The following is a 24,720-nucleotide window of genomic DNA, read 5'->3' on the forward strand; positions in this document are numbered from 1 at the left end:
CAAAAAACCAAACACCTCTGATTTGAGCATCTTTCTCTTTACAACTCTATCCCAATAAAAAAAATATTTCAAGAAATCCAGTGAAACAAAGATGCAAGAATCCCGATTCCACTATCAAGGTAGTTGCACAAATAATCTATACCCTCTGAAAAAAGTGTAAAAATACCTGTTGATCATGTCATCCAACTTTGCCAGGTCTGTGTGTGGAAATGCAGGCTCGATTTGAGCATCTTTCTCTTTACAACTCTATCCCAATAAAAAAAATATTTCAAGAAATCCAGTGAAACAAAGATGCAAGAATCCCGATTCCACTATCAAGGTAGTTGCACAAATAATCTATACCCTCTGAAAAAAGTGTAAAAATACCTGTTGATCATGTCATCCAACTTTGCCAGGTCTGTGTGTGGAAATGCAGGCTCCTCATCTTCAAGCTGGGGTGGAGCATCTCCTTGGCCCTGCTCATCAGGCGGGGTCGCTGGGGAGTTCTCATTGGAAGAATCAGGTGAAGAAGTCTAAAATTGGTATGGAAAATACTTTAAATACTGCCTGCACTTACGTGCCAGTTATTTTGGCATTTTTCCTTCACATGGTGTTTCAAAGAATCACTTGAAGTAAGTACCTGTCATCATAAAATATAATAAAATCATTTGATTTCAGATTTATTAACAAAAACTAGAGCATAAAATGCACTATATGCCTTCTCTCTTGACAGTTTAAAACTTAAGCTACTTTCCCAGTGAGGAAAGTGTGGGTTTTTTGTCACAGACTACTACTTTCAGCAGACCACCTATCTAGAAGGTGAAAATAAGGACTATAGGGATGCTCCAGTTTTTACAACTCTCCTGCAGAAAAAACTACTATTTTAGAGAGAAAGGGAAACTTCAGCAAAAACACAGAAGAAAACAATCAAGAAAAACATGTTTTAAAAAAAATTACTAAAAATGAGTAACACGCTACCACAGCTGGCTACTAACCAACCTCCAAGAACATGATTAGTTAAGCCCATTTTGATGGCCCGTGCAAAATACAATGCATTTTGTAAATGCATACTTACTTGTTTATAGAAATAGTAAGAATTGACAATAATAAAGATTCAAATCAGAACAGCAAGATTTAAAAGGACAAGGGAGGACCAAAACCTCAAGAACATTTTTCACGCGTTGTACTGCGTCTGGTTGGCATGGAGTTAATTTTCTTCACAGCTCCCTGTATGGTGCTTGGTTTTGGATTTGTGACCAAAACAGTATTGATAACACACCAGTGTTTCAGCTGTTGCTGAATAGGGCTTGCACAGATTCAAGGCCTTGTGTTTGTCACCTTGCCTCCGAGCAGTAAGTAGGCTGGGGATGGGCAAGAGGCTGGGAGGCGACACAGCTGGGACAGCTGACCTGAACTGACCAAAGAGATACTCTATACCATAGTGTCATGCTCGGTAATAAAACAACGGGGCTGGCGGGGGGGGGAGCAGGGGGAGAGTTGCTCTTCCAAGGTAGCTGTTGCCTGGGGACTAGCTGGGCATCCATCAGCTGGTGTTGAGTCACTGCATTTGCATCACTTTTTTCCTCCCCTACCCTTTCACTTATTAAACTGCCTTTATCTCAACCCATACAATTTCTCACTTTCCCCTTCTGATTCTCTCCCCCATCCTGCTGAGGCAGAGGGAGTGAGTGATGGAGTGGGGGCTTACCTGGCAGCCAGGGTCAGCCCACCACACATGTTCCAAAGAACAATTCAGTCTCAGGAAGTAACAACCATTAAACCTTATGGTATTAAACAAATATCATCTTCATAGTGAATTAAATTACAAAGTGTGCTTTTTCTTTTAAATGGGTTTGGCTGCACTGTTTAAAAGCATCTTTTCTGTTATTTTTTCCCTAACAAAAAAGAATCATTGCATTATGATGTAGTACTTGAAAGTTTTTTCTTATCCTTTGAAAGCAGGATAACCTGTTCAACAGGAGTGTAAGTCGTTCAGGAAGTCTAGTACAATGAGTGGAGACCTGGATGAAGCTGGTCTTAAGAGACGATACCTGCTTGTAAGCCGTTTTATCCAAGGAGTGCTTTTGCAGAACTGAGTATAAACTGAATTCACAGAGGGTAGTCTTACCAATCTGTGACAGGTAAGTTTACAGTGTGGTTCCGAGGAAACTTCTGATACTACTCCAAGAAGGCTTCTTATCCAAAACACATATGCTTCAAAGAACCATGCCACTGCCTGAAAAGGGAGCATCTTTTGCAATGCAGTGCTCCCTAACTGTATCTACTTTGCTAATAGCACCGCCTTCATCCCTCAAAATCTTTTTGTACTTCCAGACGCACACACAAAAATATCTAACTTAACTAGAATCTCTAGGAATATACAAACTCAAAATAACTCAGAAGCACTATTTCTAAAGAACTAACCCCTTTATTTTTATTTTTAGACAACTTGATTGTTAATATCATACCTGATTCTGCTGGAGGGGAGGCTGGGACTGTCCGTCAGGAGCCTGGCCCTGGCTATCATTCCCTCCTACCGGAGAGCCACGAGTCGTGGCTGTCATACTCGACACAGGGCAGATCTTTGCAATTTTGTCTGCTTATGTAGTTGTTGTGAGAGAAGAAATTATAGTCCACTTAGTAAAGTTGAAGTACCAGCATATGCTTGCCTTAAAAAGCTCCAACTCAAGAACACGCCATCTTGCAGAGACCATTGCATAACCTAGGAAAAAAAAAAAGAAGACAATATGCTTTATTGACACATGCATATAGAAGTAATCTGTACTTGGAAAAGAACAGTACAAAACCAAATACACTGCTGTAAAGAATATTTTATTTTTGACTTAGTATTTCTTTTCACTGAGTACAACTGACATCAGAAGAAGGTAACATTTGAAATATTTAATTATTTTATTGTTCTAAGTAAAAATTACACTGATAATTACCTCTCTACCACTGAGAAACTGACACACATCCAAAATGCAGCTGTTTACTCTGACTCTGTTGTGCTTGAATTGCTACAGTAGATTTTCGATTTTAATTCAAGGTGCTGATCGAGGACCTGGTTAAGAGCATAAACAGACAAATTTGCCATCTTTTCCAATACTGGTCTCCTGACACCATCTAACTGCAGATGTCTGAGAGGAAGTTAGAGATTGATTCTCCCTCAGCTAAGACTAACAGGGACCCTGCAGGTAAACTTCTTTATTAGCACATCAATATTTACCCAGGGCATTTGACCTGTATGCCCTTTTTCCAGCATGTGCCTATCAAAGCCTCGGTCCACTGCTGTTTCAAGTCCACTACAAAGCCCACCATATCCCCACCAAGTACTTCAGTGGATTATATGAAGAAAATTCTGACATCAGACTTATTAGTCCATCTGGTAATCATAACGTATCAACAGTTCAATAATACTATGTATTTCAACTTCATTGTGTTAAATACAGAAATAAAAAGTTGCTCTAAGTTATAACAACAATTATACTCTATACCACAGGGCACTGTATAACTACGGAAGACAAAACATAATTTTTCCAGAGCACCTTAGACTTCCAAGCACCACATAAATGACCAGCAGTATTCAGGAAGTTCAAAAGCCAAGTAGGATGGTAGAAAGAATTGTATGAGCTTTCAGCAAGATTCATTTCGCAGTGCTACCTTCCTCATTCAATTGGCAAAAGCTTGAAGTTAACAAGTTAGGGTGAAATTTCTTCTGTAACACTATGCATATTTATTAGTGTTTTATTATCACATCTCATCTCAAATTAGTTTTCAATGCTGTTATCTTTCTCCAAGACACTTTAAAAACCTTTCCTAAATTGTACAAATCTGCAAGCCATTACATATACAATAAAATTTTTGACCGAATATACTATTCCTCCCCTGCCCAGTCTCCAATATTAACAGCGCCAAGTTTAGAGATTTCGAATACTGTCACTAAAATAATGTTAACTTTTGAAAAAAAAAAAACAAAAACAACTGTATTCTTTGAATACAGTCAATTATAATCTATCCCCATCCTTCAGAATTCATATTCATAGGGCTTAGTAGCCTGCTAAGTCCAGAACAAAGGCATTACCAACTCAAATTTTCTTTAGGAAGGAAGTATTTTTTAAAATGCAATTTTAAAAATGAACTTATTTTAATTGGTGGCCTTTTTTTAATGCCCTAAGTATTTAATTGTTTTCTATTGATGTTTAGAAAAATCACTAAGTAGAAAGTATTAGCAAGACTAAGTTTCTTGCCAGATATATACACACACACGCATATATATACATACACACTGCAGTCTACTGCAGTTCAATGCAGTCAGTTCCCCTGCACTACCTGATTAAGGCTTCTAGGTACTTGCATAAACCAATGAAATCAAACATCTGCCAACTTACACTGTACTTTTCAACAGCCCTAAGCCAACCACCACCACAATAAACCTTCCTTAATCACCACCATTCTTCCTTAACAGGTCTGATTCACACAAAAACTTCTGCTGGCACAAGAAGTGAGGTAGCAAAGAAGCAGGAAAAGGGTTAAACACCTCCTTTCAGCAGCAATCCTGGTCTAGGTTGGCATGAACTGCCGAAAGAAGTGACCACCACTGGCAGCTGTGGTTCCACAGTAACTTACATCAAATACAAGCTAATTCAGTCTTGTCTCTTTCTTATTCTAATGCTTTTGGCTGAACTATCACAAAGTGAGTCAGTTCAGAGCACAGAAGGAAACAACCACCACCCCCTAACTTACAGAGACTGTGATTACTTTTCAGTATTTTTAATTACCTGAACTAGCGTACTACAAGGCCGAAGTACTCATCCTAATGCCAGCCAGGGAGCCACGACAAAACTGCAGCTCTCTTCTTAGCCTGACTTACACTAGTGTGGATTTACCCTCAGATTTTGTCTCTGAGCTTAGCTGAAAAGTCTGGGCAAAGCATCCTCGTAAATTCCTTTCTGCTTACAAGTAACAATTTAACTAGGAGATGCAAGAAAACTACTACTGAAATAACCAACTTATTCAAAATCTTGTAAATTCAGAGAGTAAAACAAAATCTGTGTAACAAAAATACACATAATTTTGTAGACAATAGTAAATAGAGAACATTTATATAAAGGACTAACGTATCTTTTTCTTCCTCTTACTTAGTGACTGTCTGCTTGAGACTCTAATCACAATACCCTACACTTATCACTTAAATTACATTCCCAGAAAAGCGTATCTCAGGGCCTCTGCAGCAGTTCACTTGGCTTGGCCATGTCGCATAAGACAAGGCCAACCTCTTAAGTGAGTTCAGCACTTCTCCCCCCCGCCATTTGTGTGATGTCCGCAGAGATACAAAATTAACTTCAAGTTATGCTGCAGCTAACTAAAAACACCCCAACTCTAACAAATGGTCAATTGCTTCTTGAGGTATCTGCATATTCTAAACTGCAAGCGTATCCTTGTTCAGGTATTTTCCTTTTAATTACAGGGTATACAAACATGTTTTTGTAAACACAAATCATCATCCAATTTATGCATTTTAAACAGTATTAGAAGGGAGTAATTTACCAGTCCTGTTTTAAGCCACTGATTTAACCGTTTATGTCGTAGACAAAATACCAAATTGCATGCCCACAGAGGACACACTACTGCTTTAATCTCTCTAGAACTGATTAGACATGAAATTTCAAATTACTTCTTTAATTCAGACTATTCAATTTCAATTTTTTAGAGTTAAAACTCACCAAGGCAGTTTGGCTCAACTCAAGAATAGCCTTTACACCTACTTATAATTAATTTGGCTACTTATAAACAAATGTAAACTGATGCGGTGACATCTGGTTTTGAATATACAGAGAGTCCAACAGAAACAATTCACACTGCCTGTATCCAGCTCAATTCTAATGGAGATTCTATATTCATTTTTATATATGTCTCATTTCTATTTTATTTGATTTTGGATTCAGCACACTAAGCCAGGCTAAAAAAAATTATCACCTTTACCCAAAGCTTTGAATTGATGTTTTGATACAGTGCCAAAGATGGAGACAGATGCCTATTAAATGACAAACTGACTAGTCCATTGTTAATCGAGCACCGTATGAGGCTACGAAGACTGAGTCAAATGAATCCCACTGACATTCGCTTCATTGCCAACTGAGCAAATTCCAATTTGCCATGTTTTTGCCATCTCCTTACATCACCCTGATTCACCACTAAATTCTACATCAAACTTTTGCTTCATCTGACTCCTTGTGATTTTAGTAACACCAGGAAAAGACAACTATAGCTTTTTGGACTCCACATGCTCCCCATTTAGAAGACACCACCGACCGCAAGTAGCATTCCAGCAGAGCACCAGCAGACTGCGCAGAGGACACCAAGCACGACACTGCCCTCCAGGAGAGGCCTCTGCTTCCAGGCTCAAGGATTCAGTGCAGCTGCACATCTGAGCCTCACCTCAGCTTCCACTGCCAGCAACCTCGCGCCTGTGCGGCAGAATAGGTTAAATTTGTTTGGGGAAGAAAAGAAATCAAGCACCTTTTCAAAAGCCAGGAAAAAAACCCATCAGACAGGTTCCTGGATAAGTGCTAGATAAGAAGCAAACATGTACATATTACTCTGTTACAGGATAACATGTAACAGCGAATACAAAGGATGGCATTTCAGCATATAATGATCAAGGAACATACATCATTTGCTAACACAGCTGACTTCTAGAACAGCTTTCATGCGAGTTTCTCAAAGTAATCTCAAAAGTAACTGAAATACCCCAATACCCACAGCCTTTTCCCTAAATCAGCTACTTATAATATAGTCTCAGAAAAAAGCAAATGCAAGGTGACAGATGACGGTAGCAGACCTCAAAATACAATACAATTTATTATTCATGTGCATTACCTAAGCCCTATCTAGGGACAAAGACCTATTTTTCCTTTAAATAAAGTTTTCTGGTTATATACAAGTGAGAATACATGCCACAAAATCTACTTTGCAGTGTGATAGCAATGTATGCCAGGATATACATCTACTCAACACGTAACCACACAGCTTTCTAAAAATCATACAACTATGCTATGAAAAAAAAATTATTTTTTCTCCAGCATTATTTATAGAATGACGTTCCTATCTTAACAAGATCTCACAGAAGATGTGCTTTTTCATCTTAAGTGCTGTACTGCAAAAAAGCTTAACTGCAGCAATACAAATTTTAGGTTGAAAGGGATCACGGATTTGTTTCATATAGGATTCTGGGGACTGCCTTCTTAAAATCCTAATAAATACTGACTCATCACAAGGGTTATGACGTGATTCTAGTCTAAAAATTCTAGACTTAGGAATCTAACCTTCTACCTTATTTCTTTATTTCAATCAAAACGCCTTCTCATCTAGAAACACCTCCCCCAAAACTGTAACACTGACCTAATTCAGTACTTACAATCTATACACACCCCCACACATTTATCATTTTCTTTCTTCTCTGTGCCTTGTGTCTTTCAGGAATGAGGAAATTATTTATATAATCAGAATAGAAAACTGGTGGTCCCAGCAATTTGCTCATTAACACTGACATGCACTAAAACTGAAATGTACTCAGCAATTAATGAAAAACTTGTCATTAAGCTACCATTCAGTAGAGGAAGAAGTGTCTTAACTTTCAATCTCTAAACAGTACCCGATAAGCAGCCATCAGAGAAAAGGTTATTTCAAATAGTTTATATGACAAAAATGATTAATTTAAGCAGTGAGTGTACATGGGACTTAATCAACTGCATCAGGCTCCAACACATTATTTCAAAGCAATAAATTTTGTGAGACAGTAAAAGACAGATTTTGAGTAACTGTAATTGTTATGAACTAAAACTATTCTCATTAAAAAATAGGTTACTTCAAGTAACCTTTTTCATTGATCTTCCCACATCATACATCTGAAATCAAGACACTTGGCAGCATAATTTTCTGGAACGTTGGGAACAGCCATGCAAACATACAATTCTATTTGCCCTTAATATCATATGACAAAATAGAGACGGATGTCTTGAAACATACTTCAGTTCTTTCAGGATTTTTTTTTTATTAAGTTCAAAGCTTAGTGTTGAGACTAAGTGTAGCTAAACTACATCTACTTAATGGTATGCGACTTCACTTCATACAAGACCCTCCTACACCTCCCATTCACATGAATTTAAGCGAGCAGTAAAATCACAGAAAGTGAGCTTCCAAAAGAAAGCATCACCATTTATTGTCAGGTCAAGGGCAAAGGAGAGGGACCACAACTCTCAACCCCATAAATACGGTCTCAAAGGAGTCATCTAAATGCATTCAGACCTTCAAGTACCAACCACACAGCATTCTATGTTGAAGACACTGTAGAGGAATGGTGCAGAAAATACGAGTTTTAAGCAATGATGTTTCCTCCTCTCTGAGCAACAAATATGAATATTATCCATATGTGACAGCCTGATCCTATTGTATTCCACTTGTATTTTAGAGCACTGGGGAACTTATGCAGAGGTCTAACCGAAAATATAAAGTTCTGAGGACATTCAAAGATCGAAGCCTTAACGTGAATGAGATTTGGGGAAAACAAAGTTCAACAACCTCAAAGAAATGAAAATGCCGTTACACGCTATGTTAGAACTAAAATACTCATATGTGGCATAATTCAAGAACAGGGATAGAGAATTCAGTATTTTTCCCATCACTATTAAAAAAAAAAAAAAAAAAAAAAAAAAACCAAAACCAAACAACTAGACATAGAAGGCTTAATGATACAAAGAGCAATATTTTTTTTTTTCCATGGAGGTCTCTTTCAACAAAACTATGTGGATTATTTCATCTTTTGGAAAAAAAAAATTTCCAAACAGAAAACTGGACAATGGTATTGGTTTCTCGTGTAACCAGACTTAAGACATACTGATGAAGAGCAGAATCTGACTACATTTAACTGTTTCAGGTGTAACAGGTAGCCTAAGCTCATGGTTCTCAGATTCCCTTTTCAGGTGATTAGAAGTCAAGTCTCAGGCTTCTCTGGCTAAAGCTGACCTCCTTCCATCAAAAGTTTTTCAGTCTCAATATAAAATTCTCATTGAAATGCCAAGCTTGGAGCCCAAGAAATTCTAACCAAAGCAAACTGTTTTCAAGCTAAGGCTGAGAACCCAGTAATTGGCCCTGCAGGTCAAGGCAACAAAACTGACATACTCAAAGCATATTAACTTCTTGTTTCCATGTAGAATTACTTCCTGAAAGCCTTCAAAAAGCCAAGGAAATCCCTTATACCACTCAAAGGACTGTCTTACCTCAAGGCAATAATTGATGAAGGTCAGGCCCTAAAAGAACTGGACAGCAGCTACAAGTGTCTTTCTCTAAAAGTCATTCACTTGCCAATAATTCTTGCGTTTAATGGTTCAACAGTGTACCACTGGTTACTTAGGGTACATAATGCTTTTTCCTGGGTAGTGTAACAAGAGGTCAGGTCTTCAGATCATACACTCTGTTCTGGCTACTAAACAGAAAAGTCAGTTTCGGTTCCTGTTCAGGAGGACTATTTTGCTCATGTGACAATAAATAGAGAAGAATGTCAGATACAGCACCAAGGGAGCAGTCAATGCCCTACCTACAAAACCAGCAAACGTTAAGACAAATTAATCATGTTCCCTTGAGTGAGCTGTGGCCTTGCTGCCATACTTTTCTGTAGGCGTACGTTTCAGGCCACTGTCAAGGACAGAGCACTGAGCAAGACAGGGCCTCTCACCCAGTACAACCATTCCTTCACCCTCAGGAGCTTTCAGTGGGAGATACACTGGTTCAACCAGTATGAAACCATATCCTCAATGATATTCAATATATCCCAATGACAGAAGGAGGAGAGACATAAAACGTACAAGTCCTGCATTCTATTATCTAAATTATTGTTTTAACACTTCCAAGTGATTAAGAAACTATACTACCAGCTTATTTATGCAGAAGGCTGCCCTTCTGCAACCCAAAAAATGTGTTCTTGGCAACGCAGCCAATTAGGATTGAGTTGATATTGCCAGCCCAACTGCAACCTCAGTCCTTTACAGGCAGCAGTAGAACAGCATAAGCAAGGACAAATAATGGCTTAATGTTTACATTTAAATAATGTTCTAGATTAAAAGAAATACATACATTTGCAATTGATACTCTATCATCTGTGGCGCAATTATATCATGTCTACTCATACCTACTTCAAGAAAATAGTATATCTGAAGTTTGCACTAAAGATGGATTAAATGTTCTTGGTTCCTTATTTCTGATTATAATCTGTAGCATGGTCACGGCCATATCAAGTACTTCAAGCTGTTCATCCAATTCTAAAATGGATGTAATAGTCACACCTCTCCAAACCATATAGCAAAGCTCAGCATCTAGAACAACTGAAGAACCCTATTTGTTCCTTAAAACATTAATCCAAATGCTAATAATTGCAAGGTGTTACACTATTAGACTTCTTAAAAAAGATTTAATATTACTTCATTTTTAAAAGGGATAATTAACTTTTAATGTTACTTCATATTCAACTTGACTGCTCTGCCTTTTTGCTACAAAGAGCATTATTATTGGATACTCAAAAGTCAATGGGAGAAAATCAAAATGCATTCTCAATATTATGGGTAACAAAAAATATAGACTTAATTTCACTTAAGTAACGAAGGCTATTCTCAGCAAGACATGAATTTTTACAGCAACACACTAGGGAATAGAGAAAATCTTAAAATCTCTGGGCACTGAGGTATCGATGGCTTCCTACTAGTTGCTGAGGCACACTACAAAAGGTGAATGAAGAGCTTTGGGAATGTACAGAATGGGATGTATTACAAAGTCTGAAAGAGACAACAGACCAGACACTTAAGTTTATGCAGTAGTACTCATCTCCATGTCTTCTCTGCGTGAGGATGCGCACAATACAGCCTACCATTCTTGCTAATTAATATTCTTCATAAAAGCAAACAGACATGAACTTTACTTCTGTACTGACATTAAAAGTTTTCTTTTTTATTAGTTATAACAATACCTAGCAGTGGTTCAGAAAACAAACTGGACAGTGATAGCAACAGGTTCAGTTTCCTAGTGGAATGAATCTTTAAAGCTGTTTCGGGAGAATGTATACGCTTGTATACTAATGTAGGTAGAAAACACCACCTCATTTTTCTTGCAATTAAAAAAAATTTAGTTTTGGGTAAGCATATTGCAATATACTAACAAACCAGAATGATGTATCCCAAAACAATTTTTTTTCCTTCCTGTAATTCATTTAATGCATAGTCTCCAAATTTATTCTAATTGATTATCCTTATTTTATAGCTAATACATATTTCCTAGTACACACATATTATTATCATTCATAATCAATACATTCAAAACAACCCAGCAAACACCATATAAATCATTAAATAAATGTTAAACATCTCAGCCTCTTCTGCCATGATATTAAGTAGTATTTCTGCTCTGAATCTAAACACAGAATATGCATCAATGTCATAACAAAAAACCTGTTTCCAATATTTATAATGTAATATATTAAAACAACTTGTACCAAATATTTTAAAATCAGAAAACCCAGATAAGCTGCATTCAAGAATTTCACAGTATGATTAAGAATCCAGAGCAATCTACAGGCATAGCTTCTACTAGATCTTGAAAACAGGATATAGTCCAAAATAGCACAGAAAGGATGGGGGGGAGGAGTAGGGGGAATGGAGAGAAGAAATCAAACTACCATCTCTGGGCATAACCCGTGCAGTGAATCTCATAGCCACTGCTAATGCAACTTCCTACAGTCTATGATCAATTTAACAGTTTATCATATATGCGAAAGATGTAGGGACTACCTGAATTTCTGTACTGCATCTTTACATGCCTGTCTTTATATGCATGTCTGATTAAATTCACAGTAAACAAAACAGGTTTAAAAAAATAAACTTCACTGATTGAAACCGGAATTATTAACACAATTTTAGCAAACAGAGACAACATTCCCAGCCAAACCCTTTACATATCAATTCTCAATCCCATACTATTCAACATTGCCAGTAACATAGACAAAACTACAAAATTACTAATAGATTTTGCATAAGGCACACAAACTAATGGGGTGATAAACAATGAGAACATGTCACAGAGTAATCTGGATCATCTGATAAGCCTGGCACAATAAAATGTGCACTAACATAGCCAAATGTCAGGTTATTCACCTAGGAAAAAGGACATACAGAAAACTTCATACATGTTGGGAAACATGACTACAAGCATGGTTACGCTAGAAAAGCAACTTCATGTGAACACCACAATTGCATGTTTGTAGCAAGAATAAATCTCAGGACTGTTGTCTTTTTAACCAAAGCATATGATTTTGGTCACAGAACTGATAGAAACTTGTGCATTACAGCCTTTTACATCTATTAAAAAAAAAAAAAAAAAGTAGCAACAAAGATACCTTCCATACCGATTAGCTGCTCTGGCAAGATTGGAGGGCAACATGCTGAATCAAATAGCTGAACCCATTACAAGACTGGCCACCGGACAGAACACCAGAGACCATCCACTTCCAAGGCAGCCAAGTTGTTCTGGGGTTTCCAACTGCTATTTATCTTACTCCCTTGCAGTAAGGGAATAAAGATGTCCTTTCAAGACTGCTATTTCTAGTCTCTTCAACTTTTGGGCCTAACAAAGGAGAAAAAGAACTGAGAAGCCAGCAGGCAAATACTATATGAATTGCATTTGTAACTTTCTTTTCAAAAAAAAGCAGTAATTGCCAATCAAGCACATAAACAAAATTCAGAAAAAGCAGTGATATTTCCTTTTCAGTTCTGCAGCCCAAAGTTATAAAGATAGTAAGATATTATTTCACAGTAAGAGCTTTTAAGGTGTAGACTTCAAGAACAGAACCAATACATCCAAAATGTGTGTTTTGCAAATCTTTGGTTAGCCATGTGAGAAAACATTTCTTGGCTGTTTGAAATAGTACGCAGAGCTAAGATGACCAGCTGATACCACTACCAGCTATATATAGCCACACTTTCAATTAAAAATAATGTCCATATACAGAAACCATCTTTAAACATAACTGTTAAAGTGTAAATGATAGAGAGTAATATATTCAGTAACACTATTCTTCATAGCAAGCGAGAAGGGAAGATGCTGAATGCATTCCCAGAACACCAGGTAACAATGAAGTTGTATTTCCATCCGTTGCAGTTCTCCCACTGAAAGACGTTAGGAATTGTATCTTCCAACATATGAGGAACTAAGTACTCTGACATTGTTATGGATTTGCGTTGGAAATTAAAGCGGACAGCAGATATAAAATATAGACAAAACACAAAATTAAATGGGGAGGAAGGTCTATGCTTGATAGGCTTGAAAAAAAATCAGTAATAGTAGGGCATAAAAAAATTATTACCAGCTATGCACAGGAAAGAATACTGGGAAGTCTTCAGCATCAAAAAAACAAAGTCAAAAAAACCACTTCAGCAAAAGGCTCTTAAAAGGAGTCCAATCATGCCGGAGAAAGAGCAGTAAACACCATTTTTACCAAAGTCTAGTTTCCTTGAAAGCAAGAACTCAGCAAGAAAGTCAATTCATACAACCCAAGCAGTATACTAGTTTCTATAAGGTAATGTTAAAACAAACAAATCAAATCTGATTTTGTTAACACGTAACCTTTTATGCAACCCCACTAGCAAAAGAAAATGGCCTATTACATTTCGTTTTGTGTTGACCAGTACCCATTTTTGAAGTACAAAAGCAAATTAAAAAAAGGCAAAAAATTCTGTTTGTAATAAGCTGCCAGTCTCACTTTTGTTTCACCTTTGTGAGACAAATGTCATCAATACTACACTTTGCAGTAGCTTAAGCCTACTTATTTTGTGTTTGGACATTACATCATTTCACAGCAAAGAATGTTGAGGGGTTTTTTTCCCCATTATGTTCAAATTTGCCGTAAGTCTACAATATTCACATTGACAAAAACAAACAAATGCTGATGCATCTACACAGATTTTTCCTCCAAACGGCAAATTCCAGTTTCTTAACCTCTCCAGAAGCACCTTCAATTCCATCTTTAGGAATGAATATTCCTTTCTGCTTTCATCATCAAATTCTTGGACTTTTAACTTTGTAAAAGCTTTGGGGTTGTATCTGATATTGTAAGGGTAGCAGTGGGACCATTGATACATATCCAGAGCTTTAGTTCTGCAACTTATGTGGGAAGTTTTTACTGTTATTTTAGGTTGCATTAGATTCTGTAATTTCTCTCTAAATCAGGTCCTAAGGTTAACTAGAGAAGAACATGAGCTTTGCAAATTCCAAAAAGCATCCACAAAATATCTTACTTCTTTTTGTGAGCTGGGCTCAAACCCTTAATAATTGTTAAGAGCTTTTATCCTCTAGCTCTGCTAACCTCTGAAACTTTGTGGAAGTTGTGTTGTTCTTTTGCTGCAGGGCTCACAAAGAAATCTCACGTTTTTAGCAACATTTTGTAGGCGGGATTGATGAAGCTAAAACTATGAAGTATCTGCTGCCTCCCCCAATGAACAGAATATTTAAGAATAGAATTATTTTTCAGCTGGAAGGGACCTGCAATGATCATCTAGTCCAACTGTCTAAGGATTATAGATAACATTAACTGTAGACAAAAATCTAAAAACTTATGAAAAAAGTTTAAATCAAAACACTCCCTTTGCTCTACTAGAGCAATTTAATACTACTCACAACTTCAATTCTTCCTAAGGAACAAAGTGAAAAAGGAAGTTAACACTTCAACGTTCCACCTCTGGAAGATCCTGCCGAACCATACAAATGTCCAAATCATCATTTCACACATTCAGCAGCATCCCTAGTCTTGGCTTTCCCCAGAGATACATTAATACATCGTGGCTTCTGTTATTTCTGACGAGGTTTGTACATTCTACCAGGCCACTGGTAGGTGCTGAATGGCTTTTGCTACCTCCATTCTTTCTCAAGTATTTGAAGGGAAGCATAATGGCATCTTCCAGGTTCATTCCACTTGTGGAGTTAAAACATCAAATTATTTATAGTATACCGCACTTAAGGCTTTGCAAAACTCAGCACTATAAATATTTGAAATGTTGTCTAAAGCCATTCAGTCAATGAATTATGGATACTATTACAATGTTATTTCTACATTTTACTTGTGCGCTATTCTTTGTTAAATCATGCTTATACAGAGCACCTGACGTATCACCATAGTGTGCAGTACCCAATGCCACTACCACAATTATGCTATAAAGCTTCTGTCAGAAAAGTGAAGTTTAAAGTTAGCCTGCAAAAATCAGGGTAACCCCTTCTGACTCCCTTCATGTTTTCTATGGGGAATTTAAGGGCTTCTCTAAACTATGTTAAATACTACACTAAAGAAAACTATTATTTAATTAACAAATGATAATTATTTTAGTCTATACTCCTAATATCCTGTGACACTATCAACACATTATAGAAATTTTCCCTCAAAGTATAAAATTAACACAACTTACTGCTTGGTTAACAGCAAATAATTAAAGGATCGTACGGCATCTAAACCAGATATTAAGTTGGAAGCATTTTACTTTCTTGAATCATGAGAAAATTAACCTTGTGAAATACCTAGATATTTTGAAATCCTTTAAATTCAAATAATCTAAGTATTCCCATTAATGTACTAGCTTTAATTTCACTCTTTTTTTTTTTTTTAAACTCTGCTTTTCATGTAATGTTCAATCAGAAAATACAAACTAAGCACAGGAACTCAAACACTACCAACATCATCATCATCAATCCTAATTTAAAATGTCTCAAATAAAGAAGAAAGTGATATCAGCATTAAAATTCATATTTCAATAAGCTTCTTCACAACTGCTTAACAAACTTAGCCAAACTTCCAACTAGTCTTCAATGTACCAACTGCCTAACTCAGCCTGGAGATTTTTGTACAGTGCTTGCTAGCTACCTGCAAGTAAACATTTTGTGATTTCCTGTTGCCTTACAACCATTTCAGCCAGAAAGTACTTGCTCAGAAAAAAATCAAGCTTGCACAAGCTCACTGGAGGTGCTATAAGCTGATAGCTAATTTCTTTTAAGACTGTCTGCCTTAAACATGCTCCACTCCAACTAAACTCTTACAAGCCATCTGCCTAAGCAGACTGAATGCTCAAGAAACCAATGAAAACAATCCATCTGCTCCAGAGAACTTGTGTTAACAACTCCCCTTAAAAATCCTGGCCTCTCTGCAAGGAAATAAGAAGTGGCAGCGGGAACAGCAGTTTTATCTTCTGTCTTAATGCTTCTTCTGCCAACACAACGAAGACTGTAGTTTGATATAAATGCAAAAAGGTAAATAGCAGAGGAAGCTGGATAGGAACAAGTAAGGAAGCCCCTAAAAAGTATTTTAAGAAGAAAACAGGGTTGGAAACAGGAGAATTATTTCCACTACACCCACTCCCCCACAGAACCAAAAAGTGACTCCACTATCCCAGAAACTTAATATTCCTGTAGCTATAAAACCTATCAAAAGGCATGTCATAACCTTCTTTATTAGGAAATGCAGGAGATAATGATCAACTACTACCACATCCTAAGGACTGAGGATGGGTTTAAAAACCCTGTTTAAGCTCTCAAAAAAAACCCCAACCCACCACACGAAAAACAACAATCCAAAACACACGTTACTACTAACCTCCCTGCACTGAAAATGGTTAACTGCTAAATCCCATAAACCCCCTTGCTAAAGGGCACCTCCCTTTGGTACATAAAATAGACTATTATATCAGTTTTCAGCTGAATTCGCCAACAGGCCAAAAGAGACAAGAGGAATGTCATAACTGTTCTTCTTTGGGACAGTGCTTAAACTAGCACAAAGTGACAGCGACAGAACTCTCATATGGTAGCTTTGCCACCACGGTCTGTATGCGCATCTCTTCTGCTGCCATTATTGGAATCTCAGTGAGAAACAGCAAACTTATTCCCCAGTAAGAGCACTGTATCCTGATAAATTTTAGAACAGAAGTTTTCATTGTATTTCTGCATGTGGACAAGCCTTAGCTGAAGATACAGCTTCACAGTCTGTTTGAAACAAGGTGAGTCTGCACTGTCACAAGAGCAGGAGGGCGACCTTACTTGCTTTCATCCTAACCACCTTCTCGCCACTAGTATTAGCCCTTGCGTCACCACATAGTCAGCCAGATCAAGAAACCAATCTGGCTGAAAGGTAACTGGGGGAAAGGAATGAAAATCATTTTAGTTTTCAGCTGCATCACATGCCATATGAACACTAACAATGGCACGAGAAACAGGAAGAATACATAACCATGGACAGAACCAACTCTTTTAGCATCAGTGCTAATATATCATGAAACACACCCTGAAAGAGTAGGAAAAAAGAAGGACACAGAATATGGATAATTACAGCTAATACCTACCTATAAGAGCAACCAAGGTTCACACACATTAGAGCAGAGATAAGCCTTGACAACACGGAAGTGTCACAGAGACCAAAATTTTTCTCAAGGGTAATGGATATCAGGATATCACAGGAAAATGCACACAGAGAAAGCTGTTTAGTGTATGATAAATGCCAGGAATGTCAGTTCATGAACAGCACAAGTTCAGTCATGAAAGAAATATTAAGTAGCCAGAGCAAATAAGGCTAAGTGCGAGAAGTCTCAGAAGGTGAAGGCAAAAAAGCTGTCTTTGGCTTGGAAATTATGATAAAGCCAGTGGAATACTTAACAAATCACAGTGAGTCAGGAAAATTAATTTAGCAGTAACACTTTGAATGATCTGACCACAAGTACATAAATCAGTGACAAAGCTACAGCAGGTAATGCAGATGATGCAAAACACAGAAGCTGGCAAAAATTTTACTTCTGCTGACAAAAAAAAAAAAGGCCAGAGTTATGAAACTGTAAACAAGACTGCACGATTCAAATATTACCTGGAAATTGAGGTCAAAAAACCTGGAATTAGAGATGACAGAGTACAAGTAACTGAGTACAACAGCTGTATCCACTGTGACAGTCAACATGTTACTACTTTTTAGCAAAAGAAATTTTCACATAACAAGATTTTCTGTCTGTGTGAGAGAGACAGACAGAACATGCTCTCCAAATTTGTCAAATGCTCTATTTGTCATTTTTCTCCTACATAATTTGGGATTTTCAGAGTAATCTGGTTTCCGCTGTAGTTTCATTTCCATCAAACTGAAGTTTGTTTCCATCAAACTAAGTCCCCTGGGTAAACAGTAATCTTCTGAGGCCCCAGGAAGAGAAACTGTCCATACCTTATTTGTTGCAGAAGTGAAATGATGTTTTTTACAAGAAAAGAAACAGAACTGCAGAAGTCAGAGGGAAATCTCTGGGTTAGAAGGCAGCTATATAGAAACCCTGAAAAGTTAGTTCTGTCTGTGTCTTATTCATATACATTCCGGGAGAAATCATAGATTTTCCAGATTAACCTCTTCATCCTTCTCTCATTTTTCTGGGTACACAGGCAAAACTGAGGAAGAGCAAGGGACACAACAGCAACTTATGGCCAACACAAGCTGTGTCTGTAACACCTGAACATCTAACAAAAATCCATTAAAAAATTATGACAGGAGGTGTTTTCGAAGTTTACAGCCTCTGTGCCTCAATTCTTCATCAATAAAAGACAATGCAAGCGTTTTAAGAGTGATGTGAGAAATAATATGTTAATGTTTGGGAAACATACAGGCTGAGAATGAAAAGCACCTATCAAGTTTATTAATAGAGTAATAATTCTACTCAGTATGGAATTTAGACTCATGTAACACATGCATTTACAGAATGAATTCCAAAGATAAAATACTGAATGACAATCCAATTCAATCCATCTTCCAGACTGAATGAGTGAAGGATCCAATAGGAGGAAGAATTCATAATTAAGTGGGGGAAAAAACCCCACTGGTTTAATGACAAGTTTCGTTCTCCTATTTCCCCATTTTCCACTTTTATGTAAACTTAGAGGAATCTTCTTAAATTACCTGTGGCTCAAGTGAAAATATCCCCCTTAAATGGTAAAATGCTTAAATAGATCATGACTTGTGCATTTTTTCAAAGACTCTTTGCATCATTTGTTTTTCACCACACACAATTTTTAAGTAACTTCACTGAGCCATCTGATAATTCAACTGAAAAATGAATAATGGAAGCATTTTAAAAACCAAGCTTTTAGTTCCAATGAGGAATCCGCTCTGAAACACTACAAACCCCAAGTCCTGATGAAATAATATATACTATAGCTTAGAAAAAAGTAATACTATCCAAATTCAATTTTACCTTGGGGTTGGGGGAGAAATCAAACTTTTCACTTGTATTTATGAAGCATTTGAGCAAAAATAAGGTACCTGAAACATCAACCTCATATTTACAAATTCAGCAAAGCAAAGCAAAAACCCAACTTTGACAAGTTGTTGTCTCCAAATAAGGCACTTTCTTCCCAGCAAGAAAGTCTCTCCAAAGTATACATCTAACCTCACCAATTTTGTTGAAACAAAACATCATTTACACAGAAGGATTAGCTACCCAGAAGTATGTAACCATTGGGCACTCTGAATTCATACGTAACATTTTCAAGGAAAAATGGCACATGAAAACACAGAACGAATTAAACAGAAGATACTCAGGAAGGAAAAGAAAAAGGTAAATGCACAGACACTAATTTTATCAGCTCAATAAAATCCTACCACAGCGTTTCTTTAAAGAAGACTAACAACACCAGACCAAGCAGGAAAGTAGGAGCAAACTACAAAAATTTAAACAAAAAAATCCTCATTTCTTATTAAGAGAAAATATCTTCAAAATCATGAGAAAGTATCTTAAGAGAGAACAAACATTCCCAGAGCTTATGAAAGAAGCAAAGTTTTTTCTATGTACTGTACCAGTCTACAGAAATGTACCCCAAAAATAACATCTTCATAAATCCTATAGATGGAAAACCCATTGCAGCTGAACTGTTTAAACGTCAACATGGCTGTTAAGGCCTCTTCCCCCTGCCCCCTTCCCCCCTCCATTTCTGGCACAGAAGTTCTGAGAGAAGAACTTAAATTCATCAAATACACTAGAGAAGCTGACTATGTTAGAGAGATATGGAATAAAGAATTCTAGTGGACAAATGTCATTTAGTACTTAAATGACGTACAACGATAAACTCACATTTAAAGAAATATTTTGCTATTAGAATAATCGAAAGTAGAACTAAAGGGCTAGTCTTCATTGTAAGTGTGAACTACTGCTATTTATCGTATTTTCAGACCCATGAACAACCACAGTGGCTCATCAACACTGAAAACTGCTCAAACTGTATTTTAGGTGTAGTATAGTGTAAACATGTACTTAAAAGCGTGAGGCAGCTCTCACAGGAGAGATTTTGATTCTCTGCTCTCAACTGTTAGTTACTCGCTGCTGGTCTAGCTAACGTATACAACTTCTACAACATCTCAATCTTCCTCTGTGATACTCGCGCTTAAGTAAATACAAAGCATATAAACAAACAGCAGATCAAATACTGAGTACAATTTAAATTTTAGAAAGAGATGGTCTTATGAAATACCAACTAAGGATCAATCAGCACAGTGCATTCGAATCTCCAAATCAAGCTGTCATTTTGGCTACTACTTGCCAACAACAGAACTGAACATGGTGGTCATTCACCATCCTCACTCAGCTGCCTCTGGGCACCACATCCAGAGTTTCTACTGGTTCTAAATATCCATCCCATTATCGGGAAAGCAACACAAAGAAAAAGGAAAATTCATTACAAAGATACATTACCAAACCCTCCTTCATCTGGTCAAAAATCTTAGGATGGTGCAAATAAGTGAAAAATTTCAGTCATACACCTGCTAACCAGAGGCTGATACCGACCATGTGGGTTTTTTTTTTCTATGGCTGAAGACACATTAGCTTACAGCAAGGTTTCACCACCACTATGCTAACCTTGCTGCATCCATTGCCACTGATGAAAATTAAGCTTTTCATTTCACTTCAAAGCTTTTTATTTTATGAAAAAACCCTCTTTTCCCAATCCTAAAACATGGAAGGAAAGAGAAAGGAATTAATGGCTTCGCAAATGCCATAAGGGGAATTCTTGCTTCAAGTTCCATCTTCACCAGACACATTACAAACTGTCAACCACAGCAATCTGGCTAAACTCCTACAAGAATAAGATCATTAAAAATTTTCAGGCAATTTAGAAGTTACCTTCTTGTCTATTACCAGAATTACCATGAAGAAACTCTGACACAGCAAGAGAGCTATAAAGCACTTAAGAAATCTAACATTACTATCTCACCCAGGGGGGAAAAAGTTAGTACATCATCTTAAAAAAAAAATCCTGTTGCATGTGCGCGCAGGTGTGCATGTGTGTATACACACACACACACAATTATAAGCAGCCAGGAAAAGACATGGGATTTTAAGGTCCCACTATGATTAATAAAGCACTACCTGAAAGACAGGTCAAGGCATATGAAGGGCTGTGCAAAACTGGAGCCCAAAACTCCAGGCGAACAAATCACTGGAGTTTTCACCTTCAAGCTCCAGAGAATTTATGTCACAATTAAAAAAAAAAAAAAAAAAAAAAAAGGAAATCCTCACAGTTAAGGGATTCAGCTAAAGGAAAATGCATTAAAAGGAAATGTCAGCAATCACCAAACAATTAACGTTTTATTTCTAAATTAGAAATAGATATCATTTAAACTGTAGTTTAAGCTTTTAGTTTATAAAAATTTTGGTCTTTCACCAACCTGTTCACCCAAAAATTAAACTAAGCAGATGCACCTTTCTTATTTAACTTCCAAATTCATGGACTTGTTCTGTTGAAACTTACTCAAAAACACTGAGGAACTTCATTGCTAAGACAGCAGAAAAATTAAACACCAGAAGATGCATGACTCATTTACTGAGATGCCAGTATATTTTGACAACAATGTTCATTCTCATGTTATATTAGAAAAGTAAGAGACTTTTCTTTCCCTCACTGTCAATCTTCATTTCTGGACAAATCTTGATTTCTTACTTCTTTAGACAACCACTTTGCACTGGTCTCTGCAAGTCCTGGATAAGCAAGGCTACTGATTCAATTAAACAATGAGTGTGATTACAAAAAAAAAGAACTAAAGTAAGTGTAATAGTTTTGGGGGTTTTGGAGGGTTTGGCTTGTTTTTAAAAAAATAAATCAATCATGCTTTAAGTGAAAAACAGTAAAGGACACCATTGATTCATTTACTTCACAAGGTTATCCTGCTCAGGATGTCTTCAAAATATACCTACAGTTTTTAGATCCCTTAGGATATATAAAACAGTATTTCAGGAAAAAAAAAAAATATAGACTCAGAGTACTGCCTAACACAAAAGTGCTTGCCAAATACCTGAAATAAGTTCTGAACTGATTTCTAAATCGCAGCAGGAAGGACAGAAGTATTTCCCATGGAGCTTAATATACACACCTGGCAGAAACATAACTTTATAGCCATTTAGAAATAATTTGTTCAAACTAATAAATAACTGAATTCCTATCAATTTTTATCATATGGGAAAGTCCTAAACTAATTTCAATTTCAAATGTAAGATATCTTAGAACAAAGGTACTACAGCTACCTTCATTTAATTTCATTGAATAGACACTAATCCACTATTTTTGTTTATCCTGAGTCTCACCTGTAAGAATTCCAGAATATTAATAAAATGCATAAACCTAAAAGAGTGCATTTAGAACAGAGTAGTTGCACTTGTCTATTTCCAAGTACAAATGCACCACAATGTGGGAAATAGATTGTTTATGTAAGGGTGCCAGTGTTCCACAGATACCGAAAGAGTAAACAGTTTTGCTACCACTATCCTTATTGATTACCACCTCCAGATGTAGTCTTTCTGTCAATTCAACGGGCAGAAGTATCACCACAAGGGCAAATTCTGCAAGACATGAAGCAGCAGTCTGGAAAGACTAAGACAGAGGCTACCCAAAAGAAATACCATTAAGAAAACCCACACAAAATAAAAATACAGAAGATATTGGAGAAAGGGGAAAAAGTTACTGTGATACAATCTTACATCTTAGTTGGATTCCCCTCTGTGTCCCCCCCAACCATGCTGATACTTGAGTTTCTTCCCCTGCAGCTTTATGCTTTTCATTCAAAGCTATAATCAAGCATCACCGTTGTCCAGGGTATTGCAACAGAATAATCAATACATGTATTTTACATGCTTCCCCAAAACTCTTTATATTAGCTACAGTACTTCGTTGGTTCAAAAAATAAACATTACTTCAACTCAAAGAATCAAAAGCATTATTTGAAGAAAACAAAACAAAAAAGCCCAAGCAAACAAAAAACCCTCAACACCCTCATGTATGACTTAGGTTTTGCAGAAATAAACATATTACTTGATCAGGAATGCTTATGGTACGGAGTTCTGCCTATTTCTCAAAGTAAAGCTTTAAAATATCAAGAATAAAGTTAGCTGCTTACAGATTTCAGTCACCCCTAAATCTGTCTTACTAGAGACACCGTTTCAGTTCCATAATCAATAAAGGTCAATCCTCCAAATACCCATCAATAGCCCCTTCCTAAACATAACAATTTTAATATCCGTTTGTCAGGCATTTGAGAAGCCTGCTGAAAAACACAGGTTACATAGTCCGTCTGTCATAACAAGTGTTGCCACTAGTATACTTAACACTGCATATTAATATCTAAATTCAACAACTTTTTAAAAATACAGGCCCCAGTTCTGGAACTAGGTCAGCAAAAGTGGGACTTGTGCTAGCTTGGGGCCTGTGACTTCGGAGGGTCTTTGGGCAGATACAAACATCCAGTTATATTAATACAACTGCAGAACTGGGAGTATAAATCAAGTTGTACAGACAACATGAAGACAGCTGAGACAAACACAATAAGTCTACAGCGAGCCTGGGAGCCCTTTGAACATTTAATGAGAACAATTATTTTCTGAAAGAATTTTTTTCCCCCTCTATGGTTGTGCGCTGTGTGTTATTGTACATCTTCAAAATACTTAACTGGACTGCTAAGGGAGCAACCTGAAAATGAAATATGGCATCTTAAAAACCACCTCAACATTTTTGGATGCTTTCTATGAGGGACAAAATCACTTACAAACAAAATAAATAATTTTTAAAGGCTGTTCTCTGTATACAAACAATGCCGCACAAAATGGGACAACACACGTTAACAGAGTGATTACCAACACACAAAACACCCCCCAACAACCCATCCAAGAAATCCTCCGTTTTCATGAGGACAATAACAGAGAATAACTGTGTCCAAACTGCACGCGACTACCCCTGCTGCACACCTTGGACAAGGGACGAGGGTTCTGTTGCCTAAAATAAATCCCAACCAACAAGCCCCAAGACATAACTTCGAGGAGAAGCGGCGCGGTGGACTAGAGGAAGAAGATGCAAAAAGCCACAAACGTTTTTTGTGCATCGAAATAGGGCTGCTGGAAGCTGAGACTAGAGGAGGGGCCTACGTGTTAATAATGTTTACAGCGGGCGTGAACGAGCTGGTGGTTTTCATTGAGACTGTAGGAAAAGCGCCTCGGCAGGGCCTTATTTCCAGGCGTCGCCCGGGCCTACACGGCTCCAATCACTCCACCTCAGTAATGGCGTTCGGTGCGAAGGGAAGCGAGAACCAGGGGAGGCAAAGCCGGGTGCAGCGCTGCGGGGAGCCACCGCGCCCTCCTCGCCCGGCGGCACCGGGGGGGGACG

The 24,720-nt window shown here is 37.3% G+C and overlaps 1 protein-coding gene across 5 annotated transcripts in view; it reads right to left on the bottom strand.

Annotated features, from left to right (window-relative positions):
* USP9X (ubiquitin specific peptidase 9 X-linked) overlaps positions 1-6,462 on the bottom strand; it is a 77,720-nt gene extending 71,258 nt beyond the window's left edge. For 3 of the 5 annotated variants that reach the window (XM_035901768.1, XM_035901763.1, XM_035901751.1), the window contains exons 1-4: positions 6,292-6,462; positions 2,925-3,040; positions 2,448-2,701; positions 367-512 (exon numbers count right to left, since the gene is read on the bottom strand). In XM_035901768.1, the coding sequence (XP_035757661.1) occupies positions 367-512; positions 2,448-2,543 (242 nt within the window). In that variant the 5' untranslated portion in view covers positions 2,544-2,701; positions 2,925-3,040; positions 6,292-6,462. Of the gene's footprint in view, positions 1-166; positions 214-366; positions 513-2,447; positions 2,702-2,924; positions 3,041-6,291 lie in introns of those variants that run through there. The other 2 variants (XM_009646346.2, XM_035901772.1) reach the window with 2 other exon arrangements.
* Between the last annotated feature and the right edge of the window lie 18,258 nt (positions 6,463-24,720).

Source organism: Egretta garzetta, unplaced genomic scaffold (assembly GCF_000687185.1).
Source record: "Egretta garzetta isolate BGI_Z169 unplaced genomic scaffold, ASM68718v1 scaffold70, whole genome shotgun sequence".
Lineage (NCBI taxonomy): Eukaryota > Metazoa > Chordata > Aves > Pelecaniformes > Ardeidae > Egretta > Egretta garzetta.